The sequence below is a fragment of the Camelina sativa genome, chromosome 6 (assembly GCF_030686135.1).
Source record: "Camelina sativa cultivar CO46 ecotype springtype chromosome 6, ASM3068613v1".
Classification (NCBI taxonomy): domain Eukaryota; kingdom Viridiplantae; phylum Streptophyta; class Magnoliopsida; order Brassicales; family Brassicaceae; genus Camelina; species Camelina sativa.
The window spans coordinates 22807834-22834617 of NC_141885.1; the positions used below are offsets into that span (position 1 = coordinate 22807834).

The 26784-nt window shown below is 35.9% G+C and overlaps 8 protein-coding genes across 8 annotated transcripts; 3 read left to right on the forward strand and 5 right to left on the reverse strand.

Annotated features, from left to right (window-relative positions):
• Positions 1–42: 42 nt before the first annotated feature.
• Positions 43–951, reverse strand: LOC104792392 (auxin-induced protein 15A-like). The gene has a single exon (XM_010518529.2). The coding sequence runs from the start codon at positions 685–687 to the stop codon at positions 283–285; it is 405 nt and encodes a 134-aa protein (XP_010516831.1). The 5' UTR covers positions 688–951; the 3' UTR covers positions 43–282.
• Positions 952–11945: 10994 nt separating this feature from the next.
• On the forward strand, positions 11946–13388 carry LOC104792395 (uncharacterized). The gene has a single exon (XM_010518533.3). It carries the CDS (start codon positions 12159–12161, stop codon positions 12981–12983), a length of 825 nt encoding a protein of 274 aa, XP_010516835.2. The 5' UTR covers positions 11946–12158; the 3' UTR covers positions 12984–13388.
• LOC147942925 (1-(5-phosphoribosyl)-5-[(5-phosphoribosylamino)methylideneamino] imidazole-4-carboxamide isomerase HISN3, chloroplastic-like) lies at positions 13375–15368 on the reverse strand. Its single transcript, XM_010518530.2, has 7 exons — positions 15152–15368; positions 14841–15048; positions 14637–14722; positions 14451–14552; positions 14219–14352; positions 14054–14102; positions 13375–13716 (listed from the first exon to the last, which is right to left on the reverse strand). The coding sequence occupies exons 1-7, from the start codon at positions 15317–15319 to the stop codon at positions 13540–13542; spliced, it is 924 nt and encodes a 307-aa protein (XP_010516832.1). The 5' UTR covers positions 15320–15368; the 3' UTR covers positions 13375–13539.
• LOC104792397 (pentatricopeptide (PPR) repeat-containing protein) lies at positions 15330–17133 on the forward strand. Its single transcript, XM_010518535.3, has one exon. The coding sequence runs from the start codon at positions 15483–15485 to the stop codon at positions 16974–16976; it is 1494 nt and encodes a 497-aa protein (XP_010516837.1). The 5' UTR covers positions 15330–15482; the 3' UTR covers positions 16977–17133.
• Positions 17134–17136: 3 nt separating this feature from the next.
• Positions 17137–20266, reverse strand: LOC104792396 (cell division protein FtsZ homolog 2-1, chloroplastic). Its single transcript, XM_010518534.2, has 7 exons — positions 20106–20266; positions 19020–19720; positions 18514–18813; positions 18338–18428; positions 17923–18047; positions 17656–17748; positions 17137–17573 (listed from the first exon to the last, which is right to left on the reverse strand). The coding sequence occupies exons 2-7, from the start codon at positions 19656–19658 to the stop codon at positions 17379–17381; spliced, it is 1443 nt and encodes a 480-aa protein (XP_010516836.1). The 5' UTR covers positions 19659–19720; positions 20106–20266; the 3' UTR covers positions 17137–17378.
• Positions 20267–20872: 606 nt separating this feature from the next.
• Positions 20873–21389, reverse strand: LOC109133508 (Defensin-like (DEFL) family protein). The gene is made up of 2 exons (XM_019246942.2): positions 21294–21389; positions 20873–21192 (listed from the first exon to the last, which is right to left on the reverse strand). The coding sequence occupies exons 1-2, from the start codon at positions 21352–21354 to the stop codon at positions 21014–21016; spliced, it is 240 nt and encodes a 79-aa protein (XP_019102487.1). The 5' UTR covers positions 21355–21389; the 3' UTR covers positions 20873–21013.
• Positions 21390–22151: 762 nt separating this feature from the next.
• LOC104792399 (fra a 1-associated protein-like) lies at positions 22152–23364 on the forward strand. The gene is made up of 3 exons (XM_010518536.3): positions 22152–22501; positions 22854–22991; positions 23101–23364. The coding sequence occupies exons 1-3, from the start codon at positions 22287–22289 to the stop codon at positions 23102–23104; spliced, it is 357 nt and encodes a 118-aa protein (XP_010516838.1). The 5' UTR covers positions 22152–22286; the 3' UTR covers positions 23105–23364.
• A 61-nt stretch (positions 23365–23425) lies between these two features.
• LOC104792400 (protein ABSCISIC ACID-INSENSITIVE 5-like) lies at positions 23426–26481 on the reverse strand. The gene is made up of 5 exons (XM_010518537.3): positions 25895–26481; positions 24141–25284; positions 23975–24046; positions 23855–23884; positions 23426–23756 (listed from the first exon to the last, which is right to left on the reverse strand). The coding sequence occupies exons 2-5, from the start codon at positions 25275–25277 to the stop codon at positions 23661–23663; spliced, it is 1335 nt and encodes a 444-aa protein (XP_010516839.1). The 5' UTR covers positions 25278–25284; positions 25895–26481; the 3' UTR covers positions 23426–23660.
• Positions 26482–26784: the final 303 nt, after the last annotated feature.

Here is a 26784-nt window from a genome sequence, read left to right on the forward strand (position 1 = left end):
AGCGACCAAGGTCATCAAATGGGAGGCTAGTAAAAACCTAAATAGAATAAACTATGTATTGATTATTTTTATTTTAAAGTAAAATAACATATATCATAATTAGATTATGGAAAGAAAAAAATTACAAATTCCACACCACGCAACAAAGGGGTGTTCAATGTATCACAAATCTCACGATCAATCAATCATATCCTAATGAGTATATATAATTTCCTTAAAACAAAAAAATGACCTAGAAAAACGTTTTCAGAAAGATTAATAATTATAAAGAAGAAGATTAAATTATAGAAACTCTTCGACAAAATCGCCGAAATCAAAGTTTCCGTTACAAGACTCGACGGCGTTCACGACGTCTTGGAAAACGGATAGGCTGCAAGGCACGACCAACATAACCTTCTGCTCGAAACAGAGGAACTCGTCGTGAGACTTGTCTAGGAGCATCCTAAAGAGCGGATGGTTCAAATAGCTTGTCGGAACCACGCGTCTCACGCGCTCTTCCCCTACGTACACCGCGAACGTCCCCGTTGGCGTCTTTGTCGCCATAGCCGCCTCCTCTGCCTCGCCCATCAGAAGTGACTCGTTATGTGTTGACTCGGAGCCGCCTTCTCCTCCGCTTCTCGTCGTCGTGTTGATGCTCTTCACTTTCTTGGCTAAGTTCTTGAACGAAGCTATTCTTTTTCCCAGCATTTTTATTTTTATTCTTTGTATTTTATTGTTTTTTGTTCTCTCTGGAAACTCTCAAGATATGTATAAAGAATTTAAGATTGTGAAGATGAATAAAATGGAAGAAATTAGAAGATGGTTGGTGATTATATACCAAGATGAGATGTCTAGCGAGCTTTTGACTTTATTTTAATTTTTGTTTTCGTAATTTTTTTTTGTTTGTCTGTGTTGACTTCGAATAGTGGGGTGCATTTCTTGGCGGATGGAAATGTACTTTTAATAATAGCAATCAAAATGCATATATCTCGTCGCAAATCATGGCTACGTGATATGTATTTTTGGAGACCAAAATGAATCAATATCTATGACATTACTTATATATTTTACCTTAGTAGTACCTTACGCAAGCGATAGGTTATCACGGAGGTTCGTACGTATTCGTATATACGGTCCGTGACATTTTATTTAATACTATCTGTATCTGAGATGTCATTCTTGATTCAAGATTATATAGATGGCCCTAATTTAAGTAACGAGATGATTGCTTGTTTTACAAAATATACCAATAATTGTAATGATTTTTTTCTGATGACTGAATTTTCAAGTTCACACAAGGAGTTGGTGAATGGTACATCATCCAATGCCTTATCGGATATATACATAATTACTAAAAGACGAGTTTTTATTTAAATTGATGGATGAAAACAAAAAGTAGGGAATCCATTAAGCAAACAGGTGTTTTAATGTCAGCTCGTGTATTTTAAAGTGATGTTTCTTAAATATGTGCTTTGATAATCAATCAAGTATTTTAAAGTGATGTTTGTTACATTTGTGCATGTGCATCTAACCATGTACATATATAGTTTTTCGTAGTAGGTAAGATGTCATAAGTAATGTCGTATTTTAGTGTATAAATTATATCAATATAATAATATGTGAGTTGGAGTCACTAATTGCATGTTGACATATGTGCATGAATTTGGTGATTAACCTAAATAATAATATCATTTTCATAAATCGGAAATCATTCGAATGTGGTTAGTTTGATGGTTATAAAAGGCTAAAAAAGAGTTATGTAATCCATATTTAAGTATTTACTTGTGTTTGAAAATGAGAAACTGCATTTTGTAGATATATCAATGATTCAATTTTGACGATTGTATTTGTTCTTCAAGACCTAAACGGGGAGCTGTCCACTCTTTAGTTTTTCCTTTTCATTTAATTTATTACTCAAAACTTATCAGTATCTTAATTATAATTTCATAGATAATCATAAGATAACGACCTATGGAGAAACCACAACTAAGAGTAGACGTTTAAACAAAATATAACACTTTTATAAGTGGATAATCTCATATGCAACATAACTTAAACAAAATTATTATTTTCAGATATACGTGTCATATATGTAAAATAATATCATATACATCTATGATTATATATTTGACTAAAAGTCATATGAATATTATTATTGTATATTTGTAGGAAAGAATGATTCTCTAGCCGGCTCTCTTGGCCGACTCCTATACAACGAGAGCCGATTACAACTTCTAGTTGTTACCATTATCTCTATGTGTATATATATTTTAATTAGCTGTGCTCGTTAGTCGTTACCCTAGTTTTTTTAAACATACATATTAATAACTTCCTGTTTGAACCCAAAAAAAAAACAAAAAACATATTAATAACTTCCTGTTGACCTTAATGGTCAGCATGAGGAAGAAAACAAAAGTGTATCAAATTTTATATCCACTTTTAAAAACGGTTTATTCAATTGTTAGTATAATTTTCTGTTTGTTATATATGATTAGTGCCAAGTTAATGATTGGGTTGGAAATACTCAACACCAACCTCCTAGGCGTAGGTCGAGACCATTTGATTAGTTTTGTATACATATTCCGAGTCAATATTTTTTTCTTACTTACGGAAAACATTTTTGTAATACCAATAAACATATAATTCTTTGAAATTTACTATTTTGTTCGTTTAAATGATTAGTTTTCACTGAAACTATAAGATTTAATTATGATTTAAAGCATGAAACTATGAATCGAATTCTAAGTTTTCTTAAGGAAGCAAGTATGAGAGTATGAGGTGACTTTTTTCTATTCACCCATTTTTCAATGCACCATTTATTATAGAAGGAGGAAAAACAATCGATGTCACGTATCTAACTGCCAAACGGTGAACACTCACCCAACAATATTATTGCCTATCCACAACTCGATAACGCAAAGATCTTCCAAGTCTACAGGTTGCGGTTTCATACCATCGAATGTGCAAACCATTAATTTGATTCTTTTGTCAATCTATAAATAGATCTTAGATTTCAATTATCTGAAAATGTCAAAGGAAAGAGATCTCATTGTTAATCACTAGATATTGAATGCATCTCCTCAGACAATAAATCTTAAATATTACTTTTTTGTTTTTGTTAAAAGTCTAAAATATTTTATAAGTATATACATTTGTGTTCCCATTTACTAAAGTATTAATTGTACATTTGAAATGAAATTAATATTTTTTTTTTAATGAAACAGCAACTTGAATATTTGTATCTAAATAAAATGTTGACCAAAAATGCAAATGCTGTAAAGTAACCATTTAATAATTGCGTCACCAGAATGGAATCACCGATTCTATCTAACTTCACTCTTTGTATCGAACAATTGGTGTGGGAATTGGGATCGCATTACGTCCCTCGACTACAAATCCCAACACAAGAGCCATAACTTAGTCTCTTTATTATACAAGAGGTAATTCAGTTTTTGCTAATTAGTCTTTGCGAAAAAATCCTAATTTGTAGTGAAAATATATGTACTGAGAGAGAGAAGGATGATTAAGAGTTGGAAACTGTACTTGAGAGAACTGGTGGAGACAAGTGGAAGAACCATTGGAGCATATTGGGACACAATACTTTTGACTTTGTACAGAGTCAAAGGTTTACAGCTTTTCAAATTTATTCTAGTAGGTAGGCCCATATTGAGCTCAAGTGATCTACTTAAAGATCTGTGGACTATACCCTTTTCCTTTACGTGAATCGAATTTGAGAATTGAGAGTACATTCCAAAATGTGTTGGCTAGGCTAGTTCTGTTACTATGATTCTTTTCTCTCTAGTTCCTTTATGTTTGGTGTTAATGGTGTGATCCAATTCAACCAGTTAGCCTCATGCTGACTTGGTTAGTTGGTTTAATGATGGTTCAATATTTTTTGGTTTCGGTTTGAAGTCCAAGAAGAAAGATGATTTGGTTTCAAAGAAATCCAAATTGCAAAAGGATTAGGATTTAATATTTTTGTGTCTATCGTGTTCTTATTCTCTTCTATTCTGTTCTATCGTGATTTATCTCTATCTTTGTAATCTTCATGAAGCTCTGTTCTTGAGCTCGAGAGAAACACTTGATTGTTATAATGGTTGGGTTGAATCCACTACATACAATAGATTCATCACATCGATAATTGACTATGTTCTTGCTTTCTGCATGAGTGATTAAACTGATTTGTGTTGAGTTCTTGGAAGGTTATCTCCACAGAATAGTAACAGATTGGTATAATTTATGAATCTCTCTCTAGGTTCGCCTCTTTTCTTTGAATGTTTTCTAGGTATAGCGAGTTAAAGTCGGACAAGAAAAATGACAATATCCACTGGTTTAATATTGGTATTACACTATTACTAGATTTTATACATGATGTACAATTGAGTAAAGCAAAGATAAATAAATGAGTTGATATGGTACGTAGAACAAATGGGTATCGGGTTTTACATAAAACATTAAGTAACATACAGTATACTTATTTTGTTGACTTTTGAAAATACACTAACATTTTTAATAGTTATAAGTTATATGATGTTTGGACCAAATATAGAGTCGTTGTAATTAATCATGGTTCGTCCTTCATAGGCATGATCATGGCTTTGTTTTTATATAGATTTATTCTCTTTGATATAATTGTCTTTAAAAATTTACTGTAAAGAACAATGAGTTTCCAACTAACGAATATATGTTCCGTGCATGTCACGTCACGGTTCTAATACTAGTCTTTTATAAATCCTGAATCCTTTAGAAATCCTGAATCCTTTACAAATCCTGAATCCTTTTGAACATTCTTCTGTGGTTTATCCTGAATCATTTATAAATCCTTTATGATATCGATATATGATTGCTTGAACTGTTTTGATATATAAATCTCGAATCCTTTACAAGTCACAATTCAATAACACAAACTCTCAAAACTTCGGAATCCCTAATCTCTCGTATCAAGTATCGTGGCCGGTTTATCTTCCATGGCAAGCATTGAGGCAAGATTTTCAGATGTGGATATGCAAAGAGCCTACAACGATTGATACAAGGATGTTTATGATACGTATGGGGTACAAAACGTTAGACTGAGCAAAGCCGAGATGAGTGTAGCCTTGAAAAGACTAAGGTATTTTGCTCACCTGGTTACATCTTAACAGTTTCATGAGGCTTGCGGATACGGATGCCAATGGATTCGTCAGCCGGGCATAATTTTTATTTCTTTACAATATCGGTACCCAGTACACAAGATTCGAGAAGCTTTCGATGATCGTTGCAATGCTGATCTACGTATTACGGCTAATCAAGCGCATGACACATTAGTTTTCCTCGGTAGCAATGTAACTCAGAGGCAAACCATCAAATTAATGGGTAGCTTATATTACATATATATGAGTGCAAACGTGATGTTTTTGTAGCTTATATTACATAAATATTATTTTAAATAAGTATATTTCAAAACTTGTACAATATATTCCCCTCAATTATTGTTTTATAGCTTTAGTTCCCTCAATAGTCTTTCCCTGTCCAACAAAGGCAAGAAAACTAACATATTATTTAGATTGAATTTAAATATCTTTTGATATATTATTTAGATTGAATCTAAATATTATTTGATATATTATTTAAATTGAATCTAAATATTATACGAGGTGATTAATCAAAAATTAAAGACACTCTTTCGAGATATTGATGAAATCATATCTTAAAATCATATGGAAAATGATTCAATTGTATCAATATAAATGAGACCAAAACATAACTTATATATATTTACAATTCACAACAATTTGGTTTGAATAAATTAATATAATCATACATTTTTAATATGTTAATTAACTATATACTGGTAAATGATATATGATTACTGATTAGAATAATATTAATAAATGAATAGAAATTGAAAAATAGTTACATATCTTATAAAAGAATATAAATATAAAAGCAAAATATGAAATACATGACATATCTTAAGATGACAAGTACAATTGAAAATAGTTGTAAAAAAAAAATTGAAAATAAAACTAGAAATTATGATTTTCAGAATATATGAGTAATATATATGTAATACTAATATCCTAAAAACAAAAAAGAGAATGGCAAAGTACAATCCATATTATATTATAATCATTTTATAAATATATTATTTAATTGGATAGTAGTTGTTGCTCTAATCTTTATATCAATTCATATTTCATTGTCATAGTAGCTACATAAACTATATAAGATTCACAAAAATGTACTAATTAAAAATATTAATCAATTTTATTATATTTTTTATTCTTATTAATCATTCAATGCAATGCTATAAATACTATGGAGGTCACAAATTTCAACATTATAAACACAAATTATTAAATTCACTTGATTGAAATTTAATGCCTGATGTGATCATGAGACCATCCAAGACGACCCTTGAGTCTTGCTCACCATGAACGAAGTCAAAGGTGAACTCATCGCTAGGTGATTTGGACCCACGAGTATTCAAAGGAGGATTCCGACCAATTCAAAAGGATTCAAGGTATGAACCAAAATGTTCTGGAATCTTGATCCATTCCATAACCACGGAGAATTGGAATCACATTAATATCAGTTTATATGTGAAAGATATGGATATTTCAAGTCAGTGGATCTATCTCAGTCCCAGTTTTGCGTCCGAGCAAAAGACCGTGTTACACAGACCAACTTAGAAACAGTTTCGGTACAAAACCACTTGGAGGATGTTAATGTATATCTTATGTTTCCAACATGCTCTGAAAGAGAAGATTTGGCCCATGAAATACAAAGATACACTTCATTTGCCAAAGGAAGTCAATCTAGTTCTACACTTGAAGAGCTTTAGGTCCGATTGGTTTAGGACATTCCAGAATTACGTATGGCAACCAGGAGCTGTTTCTACTAAGTCCAGGATGAAGTAAAGATACAGACCATGTTGTTTCTCATCAGCAAGTTGGATCAAAGAGTAAATATCAAAGAAGATTAAGGAAACACTTAATGGGTCAATTCAAGATCTTATGGCCAAAAAGAGCATGGGAAAATTGGGAATGATACCTATCAAGTCCAACCCACTTTGAGCCTAATTCAAATCCAAGAAAGCCCAAAATAATGACTTTGTTTTGTGGTCAGAGACGAGTGACGAAAATAGAGTTCAACTCACCTTGGGAAGGACACCTTGGGAAGACAAACTTCAAAGAGTTGAATCTTCATTCAACTATCTATCTTTAGTGTGTTTTAGTTTCAAGAATAATATTTGGCTTTGTGACCAAGTTTTCTATCTCTATATAAACTCATGTAATATCATTTGAGAATCATCAACCAATTTTCCTTTTCTTTATTAGAGTTTATCTCTTTGTTCTTTGTCTAGAACATTTCTTTGTTTTTTGGTGTGTAATATCCAAGCAACAGACTCCTTTTGTTGGACTAGTGTGTCATATCTAGCAGTGATTGGAGTTGGAAATATCAGCAGCCTCCCGCAACTGCTGTGCGACCTCTCAATCCATCAAATCTCCCTTGTTGCACCTTGCACCTTGGCGAGTTTCTATCATTTTTAGTCCGGCTTAGTGATCTTCGAATTTTGGGCGTATCAATGCCTTAAAAACATATTTATGATTTAAAATATGAGAATTACAAATTTTGATAGAATATGTAAGTTAATAAAATATGTGAGAAATTCATAAAAATAAATTTATTGTGAATAAAGAACTGATTTTTTTTTTATGTTTTGAATATAAAAAATTCAAATTATTATATATTTAGTTTTCTCTTAAAACAAAATGTATTCAGTTTTTTATCTATAAATATTTTATATATTAAAATAGAATTATATTTTATTATAATTAGAATGAAATTGCAAAATAATTTAATAATCATGTTATGTGAATTATTTTTATTAAAATGAAGAAATAAAACAGAAAATTATAATTGAACTATACAAAAATATAAGAAAAATTGAATCCCGTATAATATATTACTACTTTGACGTAAGTTTTTTTTTTTCTTTTTTTTATAGATGTAAACTTTTTAGGTGACATCAATTCTGGAAGAAAGTTTTAGAATTAGTTCTTCTTAGATTATATCGCCGATGCAAACAAAAGCTACGGCTTGTTCCTTACTTAGTAGATCACGATAGATAACGGAGGCTACAGATTTAAAAATATTATTCTATATTTGTGCCCGTTAACGATGAGAAATGTGTCTTCGCATGCAGTGCCGACTCAAAGGGGAGGGCGAGCAGTGCAATGCCGAGAGACCCACACACAAAAGGGGCACACAATTTGTTTTTTCTTTTGTAAAAAAAAAAAAACAATTTAGTTAAGGGGCCTATAATTTTCATATTACCAAAAAAGGGGCCTATAATTTTCATATTACCAAAAAAAGGGTTCATAACTTTTTAATATACATTGATGTCAAAAGAAAAATCATGGGGTAAATATAACCAAAAAAGGAATCTATAATTTTCAAATTACCAAAAGAAAACCCCGAAACTTCTCATGTATTTATAAATTATCAAAATAAAATCCACAAAATTTTCTAATACATAATATATAGGGGTCAAAAAATTTGCCCAGGGCCCAAAAAAAATTCTAAGAGCGGGCACTGTTGGCATGTGAAGATATCAAATAGAACATTCATCAAAGTGATATGGAAACAAGTGTTTGACATGATAAGAGTTGGTGGGAGATCTACTTACCGAGAACTTGTCAAGGGTAGTGCTTGATTCAAGATCGGAAGATTTATTTTGATCACCCGAAAAACTGAGCAGAGGATATGGACTTTGCGTTTGGAAACTTTCTACTGGCTTCATCCGATTCTTCAACCTAGTAACCAAATTAATTATAAGATGTTACTCAGTTAATTGGTCTCAAGGATTATAATTGCTAGCACAAAAGCAAGTATTAAAGATGAAAGACAAATATATTAACCATGATGCTCACGAGCACACAACAACCTTAGCAGAAATCGCAGGCGCCAAAAAAAGCAAACACGTTGTCATCTTTCGTTCATGAGAATAAAGAAATCGCCGAAGTTTGTTGTCGTTTGCCGTCGTCGTTTTAGTTTAAGCCATCGTCATTGGTGTATGGTTGACTTCGTCTTATATCAAAAGAGAGAAACGGCTAGGACATAGAATCTCTGAATTAAGGAGAAGAGTCAAGAGTGCAAAAGGAGAAGTGAGGTTTCATGTAGGGATGCCAATTGCCATGAGTGAGGCTTTGATCTCGTCAAATGGTGGAAATCGCGGAGTGGTGGAAATCACAAATGGGTCTGATCAAGCATGTCATGGTTGTAGAGCAATGAAAAATTAACAACTTGAATGACACTAGAATCTGAAGTAATTTAAAAGAATGACCCAGCCCAACATATTTCAAAGCTCTATTACAAAAAAAAAATGTCCCTTGACCCTGCAGGTTGAAGGTTTTCTAAAAGCTATTTGACTTTTCTTATATTTGGCCAGGTTTTACTTTTTATTTACAACTAATTTAGAATTAAAACAAAGTTTTATGATAATATAAAAATAACTGAAGTTGTTTTCACTCATGCAGAAAAATACCTTTTTACAAATTTTGTTTCTAGATCAAATTATTTCATAAGCATAATATTTTAAGCGCTACATGTACATTATTTACTTTATTGACAACTGACTTATTACTATTTTTACACAGAAACGCTGAACACGTACACGAATAAAATCATATTGGTTATAATTTATAAATATCGGAAAATAGTCAAATATGTCATTCGTGACGAGGACAACTAGATAAGCCATAATCTTTTAGCTTCTAGAAACTATCGAATGGTGTGGTCCGTGTGGAGAGTTCAGCTGTGACTAGAATTACGATTTAACTCGAACATTCGAAATAGTTCTTTTCTTCTTTCTATACTGGCTAGTTGCTAGGACGAAATTTTGTATATATATAAAAAAAAATCACTACATAGCTGGTATTTTTTAATCGATAATAACGCAACGAGATCTTCTCGAAACCATACTCGTTAGAAAGGATCGAGTTCATACTAGTTTGATTATTTTATTTTTTAATTATTGAAGTAATTTATAGTTAGTTTATTAATTGGTTGGACATTTGACTGCAACCGAGTTTCATAGCCTTTGACGCTCTTATCTTACATTCTCATCATAGATGCTGACGTATATGCTTAGTCAATGACTCAAAACTAATAAGCTCGAAAATCGTTTGTAATCGTAAACCTAATTTGACAATACAAAAAAAAAAAATCAATGTCCTTTTTCATCTGACGAAAGAAAAAAAGAATACGGCCAAAATATAACCACGAAATTTGAAAAAAAAAATTTGGTTAATATTCCTGGTTTGGGGTTAGATCGTAATTAACTCAGAGAGCTCTGAATATTATTATTACAAAACTTCCCAAAAGCGTCAACAAATAAATCATTTTTTCTATATAATTAGGTCTTTTTTATATACGAAAGATCAAAAAACGAATCCTCAAACTTTGACCAGTACTTGGGAAAACAGGGAATTAAAACTAATAGAAAGCTAACACGAGAATGAGAAAGCTATAAAAAACAATATTGCATGATGCTTTAGAAAAGTTTTATAAGGCATATTAGTTTGGTCTGTGTTAGGCTTTTATTCCATGATTTCTATATTTAATCAAATGATGTGCTATAAACAATTGAAAGTAACACATGGTTACTTCGTCAAAGGGTTTCGTTTCAAATTCCCTCAGCGTGTACTTCTAAGCTCTGACATAGTATAGTCCCTTATTAAAAAATAAATGAAATTAGATATAACTGGACAATCTCTTTAGCACTTCTATTAAATGTTGCAATAGCAATACAAAATTGACGTTACAACGACAAATGTACCACCAATTATTTACTAGTTTGTACTTATACAGCCAAATTTTACCACCCTTATTGTGAACATATATAGTTCGCGGTACAATGTCACCAATGAAGATTGATATTTTCAACGTAAAAGTATTCTTTATTCATAGGCTTACTAATATTAATAGAGGAAGACATGTCAGGAAGAACTGTCAGAGTAAGTCGAAGTGTATAGGACCCCTAAAGTGTGATATGTCGGAGTGCAGACAACAGGCTAAAATGTTCTAGTCGATTGCATCAATCAGTTTTAGTTTTAGATATTAATATTATATCATTTTCGGTTCCCTGATTTTGGTGGAAAACGATAATACACAATTCTACTAGACATACATATGGGTGCGTGGTAGGACTACATATTTTGTATTTTTTTTTTTTAGAATTTTGTAATGCAATCCAAGTTAAAATAATATCGAAATAAAATTGATTGAATCTTGTAAAAATGTAAAATGAATTGAACACATATCTAAACTACCTATTTTCATTTAGAAGCTTCCAACAAATGATTTGGTGCCACTGCCATTCCAACTTATGAAGACGACAAAAAGTTAAGAAGGATAGGTTTAAAATCATTTAGTATGAGTCAGCTAACTGGATCCAACCCCTTAAAAAGAGAACGAATCGGCCGCCAAAAAAAGAAACGAATCTTTATCATGCTGGATCATTAATGTATAGTTTGTATACACACATATTTTCATCCAAAACTAATTATCAATAGTACTACTATACATTAAGAAGAAAAGCTATAATACAAACCGTTAGTTAGCATCGTTTTAGCTGGTTGTTTTTTCCTGATTCAACCTGAATCAATTAATTTAATAATACTGAATTAAGAAAGAAAAATTCTTAACCAGTTTGATGGCAATAGATATAAGGAAAGATCATAAAAATAAATAACATTTTTCTCGAAAATATCTATTTATCTACAAAACAAAAAAATTCACGATCTAAGCACTTACCAAATTCAAATTCATATTAGTATATATCAATCTTTATAAAAAGCCCACTTTAAGTTGTATATGTATATCATATTAGCAACTAATCTTCGTTGCATATTTCTGATCTTTTATAATATTAATTTGTATTTTACGTCGACGCTTCTTCCTCCTCCTCCCCCAGGTTTTTCGAGCATATAAGTCATAAATCAAACAACAAGAAGACAAAAAGAAATACAAAAAAAATCTGAAAAAAGAACATTTGGTCTTTGGTAATATAAAAAGCCATACTCGCATCAATCCTTTCTTCACCTCTATTTCTTCTCACTAAAAAAATATCAAAACCTTTCACATTTACAATTTCTCTCTCTCTCTTCCTCTTTGTCTCTCTACAAGCTCTCTCTATGCACCAAGTCGATCTAGAAGCCTTTGTTTCTTCAGTATGCGTCGGTGGCTCCGACCACCGGAAGATCGCATGTGAGACCCTCGCCACCGTAGAACCGACGATCCCACCTTACTACAGCAACTCCGCCGTGAGTCCAAACGATTTCCCGCCGCAATCTTACTTCTTGTCAAACGATGCTGATCAGCTCGAGTGGCTAAGCGGCAACGCCTTCTTTGATCGTCAAGATTCACAAAGAGGCAACTCAGGGATACTCAATCCAAACCAACAACACACGAACACGAGCTCGCAACGGTTTTTACTTAAATCCAAAGCGTCGATCATCGGTTTACCTAAACCGCAAAATACTTGTTTCAACGAAGCTAAGCAACGGCGACACCACGGCGGCAAGAACAAGGTCGTCTTGAGACGGGTCGGGTCACGAACAAATACGGATAGTACTTCGGTTCGCGAACCTTCTTCTCCTAAGGTGTCTTGCATCGGGACAGTGAGATCCAGAAGAGAACGCAGCCGCCGTATGCAACGCCAGAAATCGAACCGGGTCGAACCGACTAACCGGGTTAAGAAATCCGGGTTTATAGCGAGTTTCAGAGCCATCTTCAGGATCAAAGGCGGATGCAAAGACGTGTCAGCGCGTGGGTCTCACGGAGCGTCGAGCAGGAAACAAGACATCAGGAACCGGCTCCCGAAGGAAGCTGTTGCGAAGTCTTCTTCTTCTTCTGGTGACGGCGGAGAGCAGGTGGTGGTACCCGTACCCGGTTTGGGTGGGATGACGCGTTTCGCTTCCGGAAGAAGAGCGGATTTGTTGGATGGTGGGGGATGTTGACGTGGCCGCGTGACAAGTGTGTTAATAGTTATACATGTGGGGTACAGTTTTTTATATAGTGTTTTTTGTTTTTTAAGTCCCAGGGGGAGGAAAGTAAGTAGAATAGAAACAGTACTTTGGTTGTCTTTGTCTGAATTTTAGTTGGTGGGATCAGAAAAAAACACGGCGTTGGTGATGACGTGGCATCTGGTTAAACGAAATTTTTTATTCAGAAAAAAACACGGCGGGAACGCGAAACGGTGATTTCACACCCACCGCACCGTTTTCTTTTTGTATTCTTCTTTGTTTCCGTTGTAAATAGTTCAGCTAATGTTTTTTATATATGTACATGCGTGTTGTCAAACAATATGTATTTGTATTTAATCTTTTTTTGGTTGAATGAGAGAACTGGTTGAGATTTGAGAAGTAGTAGTTGAAAAAATATTCAAAATTGACAAATCCAGACAAATGTTTGAAATGAAGATTGAGCTGAAGATTTAATGTTGCAAACATTGAAGCTTAAAGTTTGGGGGTAATGCAGAAGGATGAGCAAGGGTGGTGATAATGGGGGAAGAACTCAGTGGAGTGAGAGCTGCTGCTTGTGATGCCAAGCGACAACGTCTTTGTATGGCAGATTTCCCCCGAATATGTCTAAGGCACTTCCCACTGTTACATCTACGCGTCCTTTTCCTGCCTTCTTGATCCTCTCTACATCATCCATCACCGTCACACCTCCAGCGTAAGTCACCGGAATCTGTCAAGGTCAAAACAAACAAACATCTGAGATCAAAAGCTCAAATGAACAGTTTTGCAGTCAAGCTTTCTCTATTAATCATAGACTTCATAGTCCATTATAGTTCTCATCCTATCTCTATGTCTCCAGGTGATGCAAAACCACTACATACAAACCAATTCCGGTTTTATTTAAATCTATTGAATCACATGTTTGCTGAATTGAGTAGAGTTCTGTTGATAACCGTAAGTTAGTAAGATAAGTTCCAAGTCATATGAAAATAAAGCATCCTGATAAGAACAAGACATTCTAGAGTCTCTATGATACTCAATCAAGAAATGCATATGTTATTACTCACCGGAGAATAGTTGCCAAGCAATGCTACAAGCTCTTCATCGATCCCAAGCCTTCAGAGAAGAAGTATTACCATCACTGATCAGTACATACTGACTAAACACTGTATTTTCAATGTAAAAATTACTCTACGACACTCAAATCACCGTGTTGAGATATTTAAGCTTACTTTTTTCCTTCAACGTCTACGCCGTGTACCAGAAACTCATCTGCAAATCCTCCAAGAAACTCCAATGATTTCTCATCAAGGATGACGTTGCTGAACTTCTGCCATCTATCAGTCACAATTGCGTATCTTCCATCCTAGATAACACAATACCCGTATAAATAAATGCATATATCAATGTAAGTTTACGGATCTTTTACATGACATAAAACGATGATACTGGTCCAAGAATTACCTTTTTTCTGCAGCTAAGGTCCAATATCAGTCTTTGTTTCCCAACAATGTTCACAATATCTTTGAGTCTTTCAAGATCAATCTTTCCATTGTTAAATACATACTGAAAATATCAACAAAAAAAAGTGATTACAACTAGCAAAATCCCTATGATAACATATCTAACCGAGTTAGATGGCGATTATACCGAAGTGACAATGACATGGCTTGCTCCTTCCTCTATATAACTCAAGCAATTCTCTGAATTGATCCCACCTCCAACTTGCAAACCGCCTAGAATTCATTGTCTTGTATCATCATATATATAACACATCAAAACTTTACATTTCAATTCAAACAGCACATTAAAAAGAAAAAAAAAACACCATTTGACATTCATCAAAAGGCATACCTGGATAAGCATGTAATGCTCCAATAGCTGCAGCTTGGCTTAAAGGGTCTGCTCCAAGCATTATCACATGACCACCCGTAAGCTCATCTTCTTTATACATCTTCGCATACTCTTCCGCAGACTTGTCAGATTCAAAATTCGTAACGAGAACAGAACCATCTTCTTTCAAGTCACTAAGTGTGGATCCAACTATTTGTTTCACTTTTCCCTATCAAAACTCAGAACACACACACCGAGATCAATTAAAAGAGTTCACTTTTCATTCAACACCAATTGAGGATCTTCAAATCGGGTGAATTTGATTTTCATACCTTGTGTATGTCGATGCAAGGTCTGAATTGAACAGCAGATACAACAACATGAACCCTCAATGGTTTAGAGATTCTGAGATGATTATTAAACAGAGAGCTCTGATTCTTCTTCTGGAACCAAGCGAGACCACCACCACTGGAGTATAACTGGGAGGTCAAAGTTCTCATCTTTGGAACTGAAACTGTAAATCACCAGAAGCGTTTCTGGTTCTACATTTAAATCTAGGGTTTAGAAACCGGTTTAAATCTCGGTTTATTCCGGTTTTGATGAATCCAAAACCGTTAAAGGTTGCGACCTTTTTTTTTTCGATTTGTTTGACAAAACAGAGTGATGAGATGGAACAAGAAGAACGTTATCAATCTAGTCACAAAGTCCAGACATCTCCCGGCGCCGATCACTCCGGCGTCGCCGGAGATTTACCGATTACCTAATCCTCCACCAAAACTCCCGGAGACCTCAATCCCTCCGACTCTTACTCTCACTCCATCTCCCAAACACTCCAATTTCGTCAATTACCTCGAGAACAATCTCCCTCACCACCAAACCCTAACTCCTCAAACTCTCCTCGGGTTCCTCCGTTCGAAGCTCCGTCACCATTCTCTCTTCGCTCATTATGACTTCGCCGTCTTCAATTGGGCAGCTACGCTGGACACGTTCCGCCACAATCACGATTCTTTCCTCTGGATGTCGAGATCACTCGCCGCCACGCACCGGTTCGACGATCTTTACCGTCTCCTCTCTTTCGTAGCGGCGAATCCGTGTCCTTGTTCCTCAGGTATCTTCTCTTGTCCAGAGCTCGAACCTATTTTCCGATCCGCCATTGATGCGTACTGTAGAGCTGGGAAAATGGATTATGCTTTGTTAGGGTTTGATACTATGAAGAGATTGATCGATGGTAAACCAAATGTTGCGGTTTATAACACTATTGTGAATGGTTATGTGAAAGTTAGTGATATGGATAAGGCTTTAAGGTTTTACCAGAGGATGGGGAAGGAAAGGGCAAAGCCAGATGTATGCACGTTTAACATTCTCATCAATGGCTACTGCAGGAGTTTTAAGTTTGATTTGGCTTTGGATTTGTTTAGGGAGATGAAGGAGAAAGGTTGTGAACCGAATGTGGTTAGCTTCAACACTCTGATTAGAGGGTTTCTGAGCAGGGGTAAAATCGAGGAAGGTGTCAAAATGGCGTATGAGATGATTGAGCTAGGTTGTAGATTCTCGGAAGCCACTTGTGAGATTCTGGTTGATGGGTTGTGTAGGGAAGGTCGGGTTGATGATGCTTGTGGATTGGTGATCGATCTTTCGAACAAGAGGGTTTTACCGAGTGAGTTTGATTATGGTAGTTTGGTTGAGAAACTCTGTGTTGAAAACAAGGTGGATAGAGCAATGGAGATGGTGGAGGAGTTGTGGAAGAAAGGGCAAACCCCATGTTTGATTGCTTGTACTACACTCGTTGAAGGGTTGAGGAAATCAGGAAGAACAGAGAAAGCATCAGGGTTTATCGAGAAGATGATGAATGCAGGAATCCTTCCCGATAGTGTGACCTTTAACTTGCTTCTTCGGGATCTCTGCAGTTCTGGTCATTCGATTGACGCAAACAGATTGAGGCTTTTGGCATCAAGCAAAGGATATGAACTCGATGAGACAACGTACCATGTTTTGGTTTCAGGATTCACGAAAGAAGGGAGGAAAAAGGAAGGAGAAGTTCTAGTGAACGAGATGTTGGATAAAGATATGCTGCCTGATATCTTTACATATAATAAATTGATGGATGGCTTGTCCTGTGCCGGAAAATTCTCAAGAAAGCAAGTCCGGCTGTTGTAACCACCTGTGTTTGATCTGTGTTAACTAGACTCAACCTTGTTTCTGGTCTGTATATTCAAAAGTCAAAACAGTTGCGAGTGAAGGAGTAGACATGTAGACATATATTCAAAAAGTTCTAGTTATCTCACTTGATAAGATAACTTTGTTGCTGAAGAAACAATTGTGTTAAAACTTTCATAATCATGATTCATATATAAGTATATGATTATTTCTCCGACAAGTGACATTACAATTCTAAAAGAACCTATTCAACCAAGAGGCAGAGAGAGAGAGAGAGAGGGAGAGCATATACACACACCCACACAGATTTGTGATCATACATCAAAACATCTTGCTGTATCCGCGAGAGAAGGCAGTACGGTATACACATGTCTGTTATTGTTGCAGCGTGCAGGATAGTGATCAGACTCGGGGATAGCGAGAGCTACCTTTCTTCTTCAAGAACTCTGGGATCTCCACTGAACCGCTTTCTCTAAAGGAGGAAGAGGGTCTTCTTGTAGCTCCAACTGAGGCAGCATCCGCTTGTGCCATCTGAGCCGCTCGTCCTTCTCCTTCTTCTTGTCGTTTGAAACCCGTAGCTATCAGGGTTATGCTTACCTTTTAACCAACAAAAAACATCAATTATATATCTCTAGACGTCATATACCTGTTTAGTTGAAGAAAAATCAAAAGGACATACTTGACCGGTGAGGGCTGGATCCACAACAGCACCAAATATAAGATTGGCAGTTGGATCGACAAGATCATATATAACTTCTGCAGCAGCATTCACCTACACCAAGACCAAAGTGTATAAAAACTATAGAGCATTTTAGGGGGATGAAGCAAAATCAGGCTCTGCTCTAACTTATCTATGGAAGGAAGAAACCAATATTTCAACGGGTCTCTCAAGATCCAATTATTGTTTATGGATCTATCGATACTGAGATAAGAAAGAGAGACAAACCTCAAACAATGTCAAGTCACTTCCACCAGTAATGTTCCAAACGATTCCAGTGGCTCTCTCAATGCCAATATCTAACAAAGGTGATTGGATCGCATTTAGTGCAGCATCTCTTGCCCGACTCTTTCCTGTTTGATTACCAGTGACAAGAAATAATCAGCATAAAGCAAACAAAATAAAACCTCTCCTAAACGAAGGTCAAGTTCAAGACTTTCTTTAAACATCATGGCATAGATGCATATCAGTTGAGTAACAGTGAATATTATATCGTCACTTTGAGTACCTCACTCTGGTTTCTTTGCCACATCAAATCTACTAGCTCGTTAGTTCTATTAGACTACTTTGATACACATCTCGTGTTGGTGCTTATGCAATTTGAGCCAAAAGAGCTTACAAGTATCAATAATTCCAAACATACCTGTTGCAGTTCCTATTCCCATCAATGAAGAACCCGCATTCGCCATTATAGCTCTCACATCAGCAAAATCGACATTCACCAATCCAGGAATCTACGAAGCAAAAACAAAGATAGCTGGTAAATCATTTGTCATATATAAAAAAATGATCACAGGGCATCCATTAAACAAGCTATACCGTAATGATATCAGATATCCCACGAACCCCCTGACGGAGTATATCATCAGCTAGATTAAATGCTTCAGTTACCGGAGTAGACTGAGAGACAGCTGTAAGTAACTTGTCATTTGGAATGACGATGAGCGTGTCAACATTGTCTCTAAGAGATGCAAGCCCTTCTTGAGCCTGAACCGTTCTTCTTCGACCCTCAAACGAGAAAGGCGTTGTTGCAATACCAACTGTCAATATACCCATCGCTTTGGCAATTCCTGCAATTACCGGGGCTGCACCAGTTCCAGTTCCACCACCCATTCCAGCCTATAAAAATGACAAAGACATGCAAACATCAATGCTCAGGACCTCAGGTAGTGACATTGACTTTTGGACATATGAGAACAAGAAGTAAGTGATTCAGAAATGACACAGGCATAAACTGGTCTGAAATCCCTTTTTCTACAACCAAAGTTTATAACTACAGAAGAATGGATGCAATAGTAATAATAATCAAAGATTTGAGGACATACTGTGACAAAGACCATATCTGAGCCATAAAGAGCTTCTTCAATAACTTCTTTGCTCTCTCTAGCAGCATTCATACCGATCTCTGGATTACCTCCAGCACCTAAACCCCTAGTCAACTCCTTACCAATTTGTAACCTATTATCTGGTAAAACAGGAGACATTCTCATAGCCTGGATATCAGTGTTCACAATCCAAAACTCAACGCCTGACATTTCACTCTCTATCATACGATTCACAGCATTTGATCCACCACCTCCCACACCAATAACTTTAATCCTGGCCTCATTGTAGTTACTCGGAGCAGATGGCTCTTCAAAATCCTCGGTAACAGGTCCAGTAGTAGACGTTTCCTTTCTTGGATTGGCTATTGTGTTGTTGACTACTTCACCTCTAAGCATGGATATTTCCGGGTGAAGGTTCAAGAATGGATCTTGAGCTTGGCTTTGGAAATGCCGTGGAGAGTTTCTGATTGGAGAAGATTCAGATTTCTGAGAAGCAGCGACAAGTCTGTTTTTCTTACTCTCAAACATTCTAAAAGAGTTAAACCTGCCTAAATGATTCTCTGGTAAAACATTCTTTCTAAGAACAGTGAGCAACCGAGAATCTGAAGGAGTGAAACACGGTGAAACGTAGGTTGCCATAACGATACCACTAACCACTGTAGGAAGTTACAAACTCCACTGGGTAATTTCCCTAACAAGACCTGTTCATGAAAAGGCTAAGAAGTCAAACCCAAAGCTCTCAATTAAGAGAATAAACAAAGCAGTGCAATTTGCATTCTTAAAGTAAACATAAGCAAAACCCAGTTGCTCTTGTTAACACAGCATTAGATTAGAACGATAAAAGAAGTGAGAAACAATAAAATCAAACGAAAGCATGAAAGAGGAGAACTTTAATACTACAAATTGACTAAAAATCAATTTTCGAGATGGGTATTGCAAAGTTTTTGCAGCATTTACTCGAAAACAAGGTTAAGAGATTGAAGAAATCACGAGAAAAAGGTTCGATTTTTGGGTGATTCTGCAAAAGGCATAGAAACTCAAAAAGTACGAAATCAGATGCTAAAGTAGAGGAGAAGAAGAAGAAACCTGAGAGTAGCAGAAGACTTGGGAAGAGGTAGGAGAAGGGAAAGGAAAAAAAGTGAATTGAAGGACAAGGAGGAGGAGCTCAAGGTATGGACTATGGAAGCAAACCCCAAAAGCCAAAACGGAGGGTTTTGGTGTTTTCTGACTAAATATCTCTTTTCATTAAACCCCACTACTAATAATAATTACTAATATAAAAAAAAAATGCTTTATGTTCTAATTTTCACTGTCATATCAGTAAAAATTAAAATTGGGACATGAATGAAAAACTTTAAGCTTTTTTTTTGTTAGTTTGATCTTTTTGGGTATGAATTTGTTAAATGGCTTTTATACAATTAACTATTTCCAAGAAAGTTGTGGTGGTAAATTATAAAAGCCATCTGGTTTTAGCAATGGTTTTGATTAGAGCTTTCCTTGGATTTTACTTTCTTTTAAAAGTTTAGGTTAATTAGAGTTCTCTAGAGAATAAATTTCTTCACGTTTTTGATTGATTAATGCATGAGATTAAAAATATTCTTTGCATTTGGCTAATTTGATTACACAACGACTTATTAGAAAAAGTCTAGCTAGATTTCTAACATTCAAACGAGTTGATCGAACTCTTATAGCAATGTGGTATACGTTAGTACGCTGCATCCCATTGGGGTTGCGGATATATTGTCGTAAGCACACATATATATAGGAGAACAACAAAAGCAAACATAAAATTCAGATTCAATCTTTGTATTACATTGATTGAGCACACCAGCGACATTCAAGGTGCTGTTACAAATTTATTGAACGCCATAAATAAAAACACACACACACACAAACATGGAATACGTACACATGTAGATATGTGACATTGACCATAAGCAAAGCACACATATCGGACCTTTCATATTTGGTATTGCCTCCGGATGATCAGATACTTAACAAGGTCCGTAACAGTGACAGTGTGTCTCGTTCTCTTCCACTTCACATGCCCCGAACCAAGTTGAGTCGCTTGTCTTGCAAAGAAGGTCACACAATCTTCCGCCGTCAACTTGAACACACACACCCTCCTGAGCTTCACCTTTTAAGCATGTTTGGGCTTCCGCCTTTGGGAGTCCTGTTTAAACCGTTCTCACTTCTCACATTAATCTTTCCTCATCAAAATCGATATTAATAGATTAACCAGCACAAAGGAAGTTAATTAAATCTTAAAATTACCATTAGAAACCAACAAGACGATCATCAAGAGAGCAGAGAAGTTAATGATAAGCTTGGCCATCTTTCTTTGTTTTTTGCTTTCTGGTTGATGAGTCTTCTTCTTCTTCTTTCAATAGAGCAGAGATTTATGAGATTGTAGCTAACCAAATGAAAGCATAGGGTTATTTATAGGGCAAGCTAGTTGACTTTTGTTTCTTCTATATGAGATACTATATAATTTATTACTTTTAAGTAATATAATACTATAAGATTGTTCTACATAATCCAGTGTGAAATCATAATGTCGCCATAATTTGGTTCCTTTTAAAAACCTGGATTGCACGTTGACAAACAAAAGAAATAAGTTGCACGATCCGTCCAAATGTATCGCTTATGTTGCAGCCAAACTATACTAACTTATGTCGCAATGTATTATAATTTTTAATGTCATAATATTTTGGCCCAAATAAAAATCAAGGGATACTAAACTAAAATGATAATCGTTTATATTAAAGTACAGAAGTCGTCGTATAATATTTTGAAATTATTGAAGTGTTCCTAGAGTTGGCTAGTTCTTACAAATTGTAAGTGCCCAGACTCACTCAACTTAACAAAATGATTTTTTTTTTTTCGTTTTTTGTGCACATAACTTAACAAAATGATATTTTTTCGTTTTTTGTGCACATAACTTAACAAAATGATTAATGAGCACATATTGTGACATTAAAAATGTTTTGACATTGTGTTATATAAATTACTACACGAAATATGATTTCGACATAACTAATTTAAAAAAAAAACACAAGGAAAGCGTGGTAAAAAAAAAGTTGGTACAAATCTGAGTGTGGTTAAATTAGTTATAGTTAGAAAAACCAAACCAGGCCTCTGGTTCGGTTAAGGCCGCCCAGTTTAAAATAAAAAAGCAGAGTCTTTTCTTCAAGAAGATTTTCACACTCTCACTAACTCGCACACACACACAAGAAGAAGAAGAGTCCATCACGAATCTGAGCTATTATGAGTTGGTTATGGAAAAAAGATTCATCCTCCTCCTTCTCCTCCGACGCCGGTAGCGATTTCACAGACCAACAGCTCGGAGACTCCAATTCCAACGGGTACTGCACCACCACGGAGGTTGAAAGAAAGGTGTGCAAGACGACGAAGGGCTGGCGTGGTAAATCCGTCAAGAAATGCGAAGAATCCAAGGAGTTCCACATCCGTTGTGTAGGAAAGTAAGCATTTTCGTGGCTTCTCTCTCTCTATCTCTCTCGCTTTGTGAAATTTCTAGGGTTTAGTGTTTTGCTTCTTTTACTTGATTTGTACGGATCATTAGTATCATGTTTTGGATTCTCTAGTTTTGGATTTAATTTACATTAAATCGAGGACAGATATAGTTTTTCGATGGAGTGGCGTTAGAACATTAGAGTATATAGTAGGTTGTTATGTGTTCTTACTTCTTAATCTCTCTGCTTGAAACTTGAACCTGGATTTGCATTTTGAGTAATATATCTATATATATATATATATATATAACTCTCATCTTTCTGGAGAGTTTCTTATGGATGGTTTGGTTGTTCGTTTCAGGCCTTACAGAGTCGTCCAAACCAACACGGAAGACGATCTCAAGGCTTTCCCGAAGCAGGATGATGAGAAACCTCCAATGCTCTCTATCGATGCAGGTGCCATGAAACGAAAGATGAAAGAGGCTCTTGGAACCAGCAGGTTATATGAAAAGCATTTGTAAACGATTCTTTCACTTGATCTCAACCGCATTTACTAACACTCAACTTGCTTCTCTTGTTCGTGTTGTGTTGGTTTGTCGTTGTTGCAGGTAAAAGAGGAAATGGATAGCCTAAATACCCCAAGAAGAGCCCACTAGGTTTCACAGAGAATGCAAGAGGCAAATCAACATGAAGCCTATCTTTCTCACCTCTACTTTAGTTTCTTGCTTTCTATCTTTATTAATCTTTTGTTGTTACTGAATGTAACTTCAATGTTAGAAAAGAACGCAGCATTTTAATGCATTGGATCTAGAGTTTTAAGTAATCTCTTGTCGAACTATGTTTGAAGTATTCTGAGTATCTTTTGTCTTGCACATTGTGTCATTCCAAGTTAAGACTCTTTGTAGTAGTGCAGAGGATCTAGAACAAATCTGGTGACAGAACACATGTTATACTTTCCAAAGATTTTATGATGTCTGAAACACAGAATCACTTTCTTGTTCACAAGGAACAGTAGTAAAGAAGATCAGATGGTGTGTTCCTCCTACCAACACAGAAAACATCAAAGTAAAGATTCTATAACCTCATTCCTCAAGAGAAAGCAACAAACCTAGAGACCATCAGTTTTCCCTTGTTCTGTCTTGACGACTTCATCTTCCTATTGTTTTGTTTAGAGTGGGCAACTCGGGTTCCTCATCAATGTCCGCAATCTCCCATTCGATTTCGGCAATTTCGGTTGTGCCCTCGTCTTCAAACTCTCAAAATACTGCAACCATAATAAAACCAACGACCATTGTAGTCTTCTTCCGACCAAAATAAAAATACTGCATCCATCTTTAGAAATGTAAGCTCATAGCTTTTTACCTGTTGCTTCCTCTTTCTCTCTAACTCCGCCTGATCAAAACATAAAGAGAGTTTAGTTGTTTGTAAAATTGTAATCCCTTCAACAAAAGGAATGAACTCTTAAAGAGATGTAGTCAATACCAATGCATGTTTTAGCTGCGCGTTCTCTTCTTTCAACTGGTTAAGTTCAGCTTCCAATTCCACTGTATAGGCCTTCCCATCACAACAACAAACAACCATTAGCTTATCTTTTAGAAGAAACATTCATAGCTGTCATCAAATGACTGGACAAAAGATCAATATTTACTTGTTTTCTTGCTCTAGACCTCGCAGCAGACTCGCGGTTCTTGATCATCCTCCTCTGCCTTCGCTCAACTACTTTCTCCACTGGACCATCCGCTACTCTCTTCCTTCCCCTCAACCCTCCCATATCCACTCCATACTGGCCTCCTATGTTATCTACTTGTCCATGTCCTAATCCGTCTGATGACACAGGGCTTAGCGGTCCAACCATCCCCATTTGCTGTCCACCTGCTCCAAACCCACCACCGCCCCCTCCATAGCAAACCCCTGCCTGAACCGGTGGCGCTTGCTGATACCCCCCTCCTCCTGCCCTTTTACCATAACCTGATGGGTCACCTACACCCATGGCCTGACCCGGAAAAGTAGGATCACCGGTTCCTTGAAACACACCATAGAGTTGTTGCTGCGCTGCTGCGGGGATAACACTAGACGGGTTCTGGTTTTGGCTTTGGTTGGGATTAGGTTTGGGGTTAGTGGGATGTTCTCTGACCACACCAGCCTTCACTAAGAAATCTTCAAGTGTCATCTCCCCAAAAGTGGGTTGTCTAGCCGCAGTCTCACCGCCGTTCTGAGCATTGTTTTGACCATTATTACTACTACTACTACGTCCATTGCTGTCTCCTCCTCCACCACCACCACCTCCTCCTCTATGTATCTCAGACCAAACCTCATCAACAGTCTTCCTACAAAGCGGAGCTGGAAGTGTTAACGAGCCTTGACGAGGAAGACTCGGCTGCTTAGCTATTCCTCTCTTATTGTTATTACTATTATCCCCTTCGTTGCCCGTAGAACCACCACCAAAGACGCCAACACCGCTCTCGCCTCCATTGTTGTTGTTGTTGAAACCATTGTGATTAGGCGGGACAGAATGAGAAGCTGCTGCTTGCTGATTGTTATTATTCTCCTCTGCGTTCCAAATAGAGACGAGAAACTCGTCCATGTTCATAGAACCGAAGTTCTTGCCGTTCTCACAGAGAGCATGTTGGAACTCGTCGAGTGTCAATGAGTAGATGGAGGATTGTCTTCCCAACGAAGAAAACGGATGATGATTCTCACCACCTCCTACTCCATTCTGTCTTGCCTGTGCCGTCGACGACTCCACTTCTCGCTCTGACATCATCTTTGTTTCTCTAAGTACCATTTAACAACTGCACATACACAAACAATGACCAATTAACATCTGTATTCACACTATATTGAAACATATCACCTACCTAGCTAGAGACGACAATAACCATTTTGTCTCTTATAAATTAAAATCGTCGTATTACTTTGACCAAACATTAGATACTTTATCCAGATCACAGAAACATGTAAATGACGTTAAGGAATTAAAAAAAAAAAAATCATATGAAAAGAAAAAGATAATTAAGTCGGTCCACGTGAAAATAAAGAAGAACGGTCGACATCATGACAGCGACAAACGATACTAAATATAGCAATAAACAAACTAATAATTACACATTTCAATAAAGTTTCCGTTTCCAAAAGAGGAAAAAATATCATACCCCACTAGTTTCCTCTCAAAAGCTAACTTATCAACACATTAGATAATTAGAGCTTAATTTTACAAAACTAAAATATTCATTAGAACTCATCCTTTAAATCCACCATATAAACCAAAATAAAACGCAGATGAGAGGACCATAAAAGCAAAATGAAACAAATTTAAACTATATAAAAAGAAATAAATTTCCTCTAACAGTCTTACAATCTAAGATCTTGAAAAAACAATAAATAAATCAAGAAAATGAAAACCTGAAAATGAAATATGTATGTCCAAAAACAGGTGGCTTTTGTGTTCCTCCGCCGCCGGAAAACTGAAAGAACTAATGCTTCTTGTTCTAGAGGTTCACCCTCCTTCACATAGCTTTTAAAGCCGCCGGAGAACTTTAACTGAGAAAAGTTTTTGAGGGAGAGAGAGATAAATTGGTATGAGAGAGAGGCGGTAAACGAGAGATTATATTTATTTTTATGGTTCACGAACGAAGAGAGACAGGGGTGGAGGTCAACATCTTTTGTCCAAAGTTATCTTCGACCAATGGGAGATGTAAGCTAAGAGAGGTCCAGGTCCAGGCCCATGATCAGAGGCAAAGAATCTGTACGGCTGCTTCCGACACGTGTCCCGCACGTGTCTCTCTTCTGTTTCTTCGAGTGTCCTCTCTTCGGCTCGACGCGTGTTATACTTCTGCTTCGGCTACACAAAATGTTTTTTCTTTTACGCCAACACTGGTCTGAACCGATGGATTCTCTTTTGGAAAATTGCACTTTATTACGATTCGAGAGAGATGAAGAAGAAGAATAAGTTTGTTAGAGAGTATCAAAATATCTTTGTCTTATTTCTTAATCACAAAATTATACAATTGTGTGCTTTATACAAGTGTGGTATACTAACTAAACCTGTGTAAACCATAAATCAATCTAAACCTTATACATACTTCCAATAGCACTAGAAGTTGAAGCAAACTAGAAGTGTGATATTGGTTTTTTTTATGCTGAGAATTTTGTATTAATCACAACTAAAATTTAGCGATTATAGTATAATTTTTTGTGGTTAATAAAAGGTATTAAAATAGGTCGAAATCTTTGTTCATAATTTGTTTTCGAAATTTTTAACCAAAAAAAAGTATAATTAACTTTTAGAGAGA

Bases quoted from the DNA above. Each gene is read 5' to 3' on its own strand.
- LOC104792399 (XM_010518536.3), top strand. From the start codon at position 22,287: ATGAGTTGGTTATGGAAAAAAGATTCATCCTCCTCCTTCTCCTCCGAC. The intron at 22,502-22,853 runs GTAAGCATTTTC...TGTTCGTTTCAG, and splicing joins CACATCCGTTGTGTAGGAAA to GCCTTACAGAGTCGTCCAAA.
- LOC104792392 (XM_010518529.2), bottom strand. From the start codon at position 687: ATGCTGGGAAAAAGAATAGCTTCGTTCAAGAACTTAGCCAAGAAAGTG.
- LOC147942925 (XM_010518530.2), bottom strand. From the start codon at position 15,319: ATGAGAACTTTGACCTCCCAGTTATACTCCAGTGGTGGTGGTCTCGCT. The intron at 14,553-14,636 runs GTATAATCGCCA...TGATATTTTCAG, and splicing joins GCCATGTCATTGTCACTTCG to TATGTATTTAACAATGGAAA. The intron at 13,717-14,053 runs GTGAGTAATAAC...TGACCTTGACAG, and splicing joins TGCTTGGCAACTATTCTCCG to ATTCCGGTGACTTACGCTGG.
- LOC104792397 (XM_010518535.3), top strand. From the start codon at position 15,483: ATGAGATGGAACAAGAAGAACGTTATCAATCTAGTCACAAAGTCCAGA.
- LOC109133508 (XM_019246942.2), bottom strand. From the start codon at position 21,354: ATGGCCAAGCTTATCATTAACTTCTCTGCTCTCTTGATGATCGTCTTG. The intron at 21,193-21,293 runs GTAATTTTAAGA...CGGTTTAAACAG, and splicing joins CGTCTTGTTGGTTTCTAATG to GACTCCCAAAGGCGGAAGCC.
- LOC104792396 (XM_010518534.2), bottom strand. From the start codon at position 19,658: ATGGCAACCTACGTTTCACCGTGTTTCACTCCTTCAGATTCTCGGTTG. The intron at 18,814-19,019 runs GTATGTCCTCAA...TCATTTTTATAG, and splicing joins CAGATATGGTCTTTGTCACA to GCTGGAATGGGTGGTGGAAC. The intron at 17,749-17,922 runs GTTTGTCTCTCT...GTCTTGGTGTAG, and splicing joins GTGACTTGACATTGTTTGAG to GTGAATGCTGCTGCAGAAGT.
- LOC104792395 (XM_010518533.3), top strand. From the start codon at position 12,159: ATGCACCAAGTCGATCTAGAAGCCTTTGTTTCTTCAGTATGCGTCGGT.
- LOC104792400 (XM_010518537.3), bottom strand. From the start codon at position 25,277: ATGGTACTTAGAGAAACAAAGATGATGTCAGAGCGAGAAGTGGAGTCG. The intron at 24,047-24,140 runs GTAAATATTGAT...TGTGATGGGAAG, and splicing joins GGTCTAGAGCAAGAAAACAA to GCCTATACAGTGGAATTGGA. The intron at 23,757-23,854 runs GTAAAAAGCTAT...TTATGGTTGCAG, and splicing joins AGAGAAAGAGGAAGCAACAG to TATTTTGAGAGTTTGAAGAC.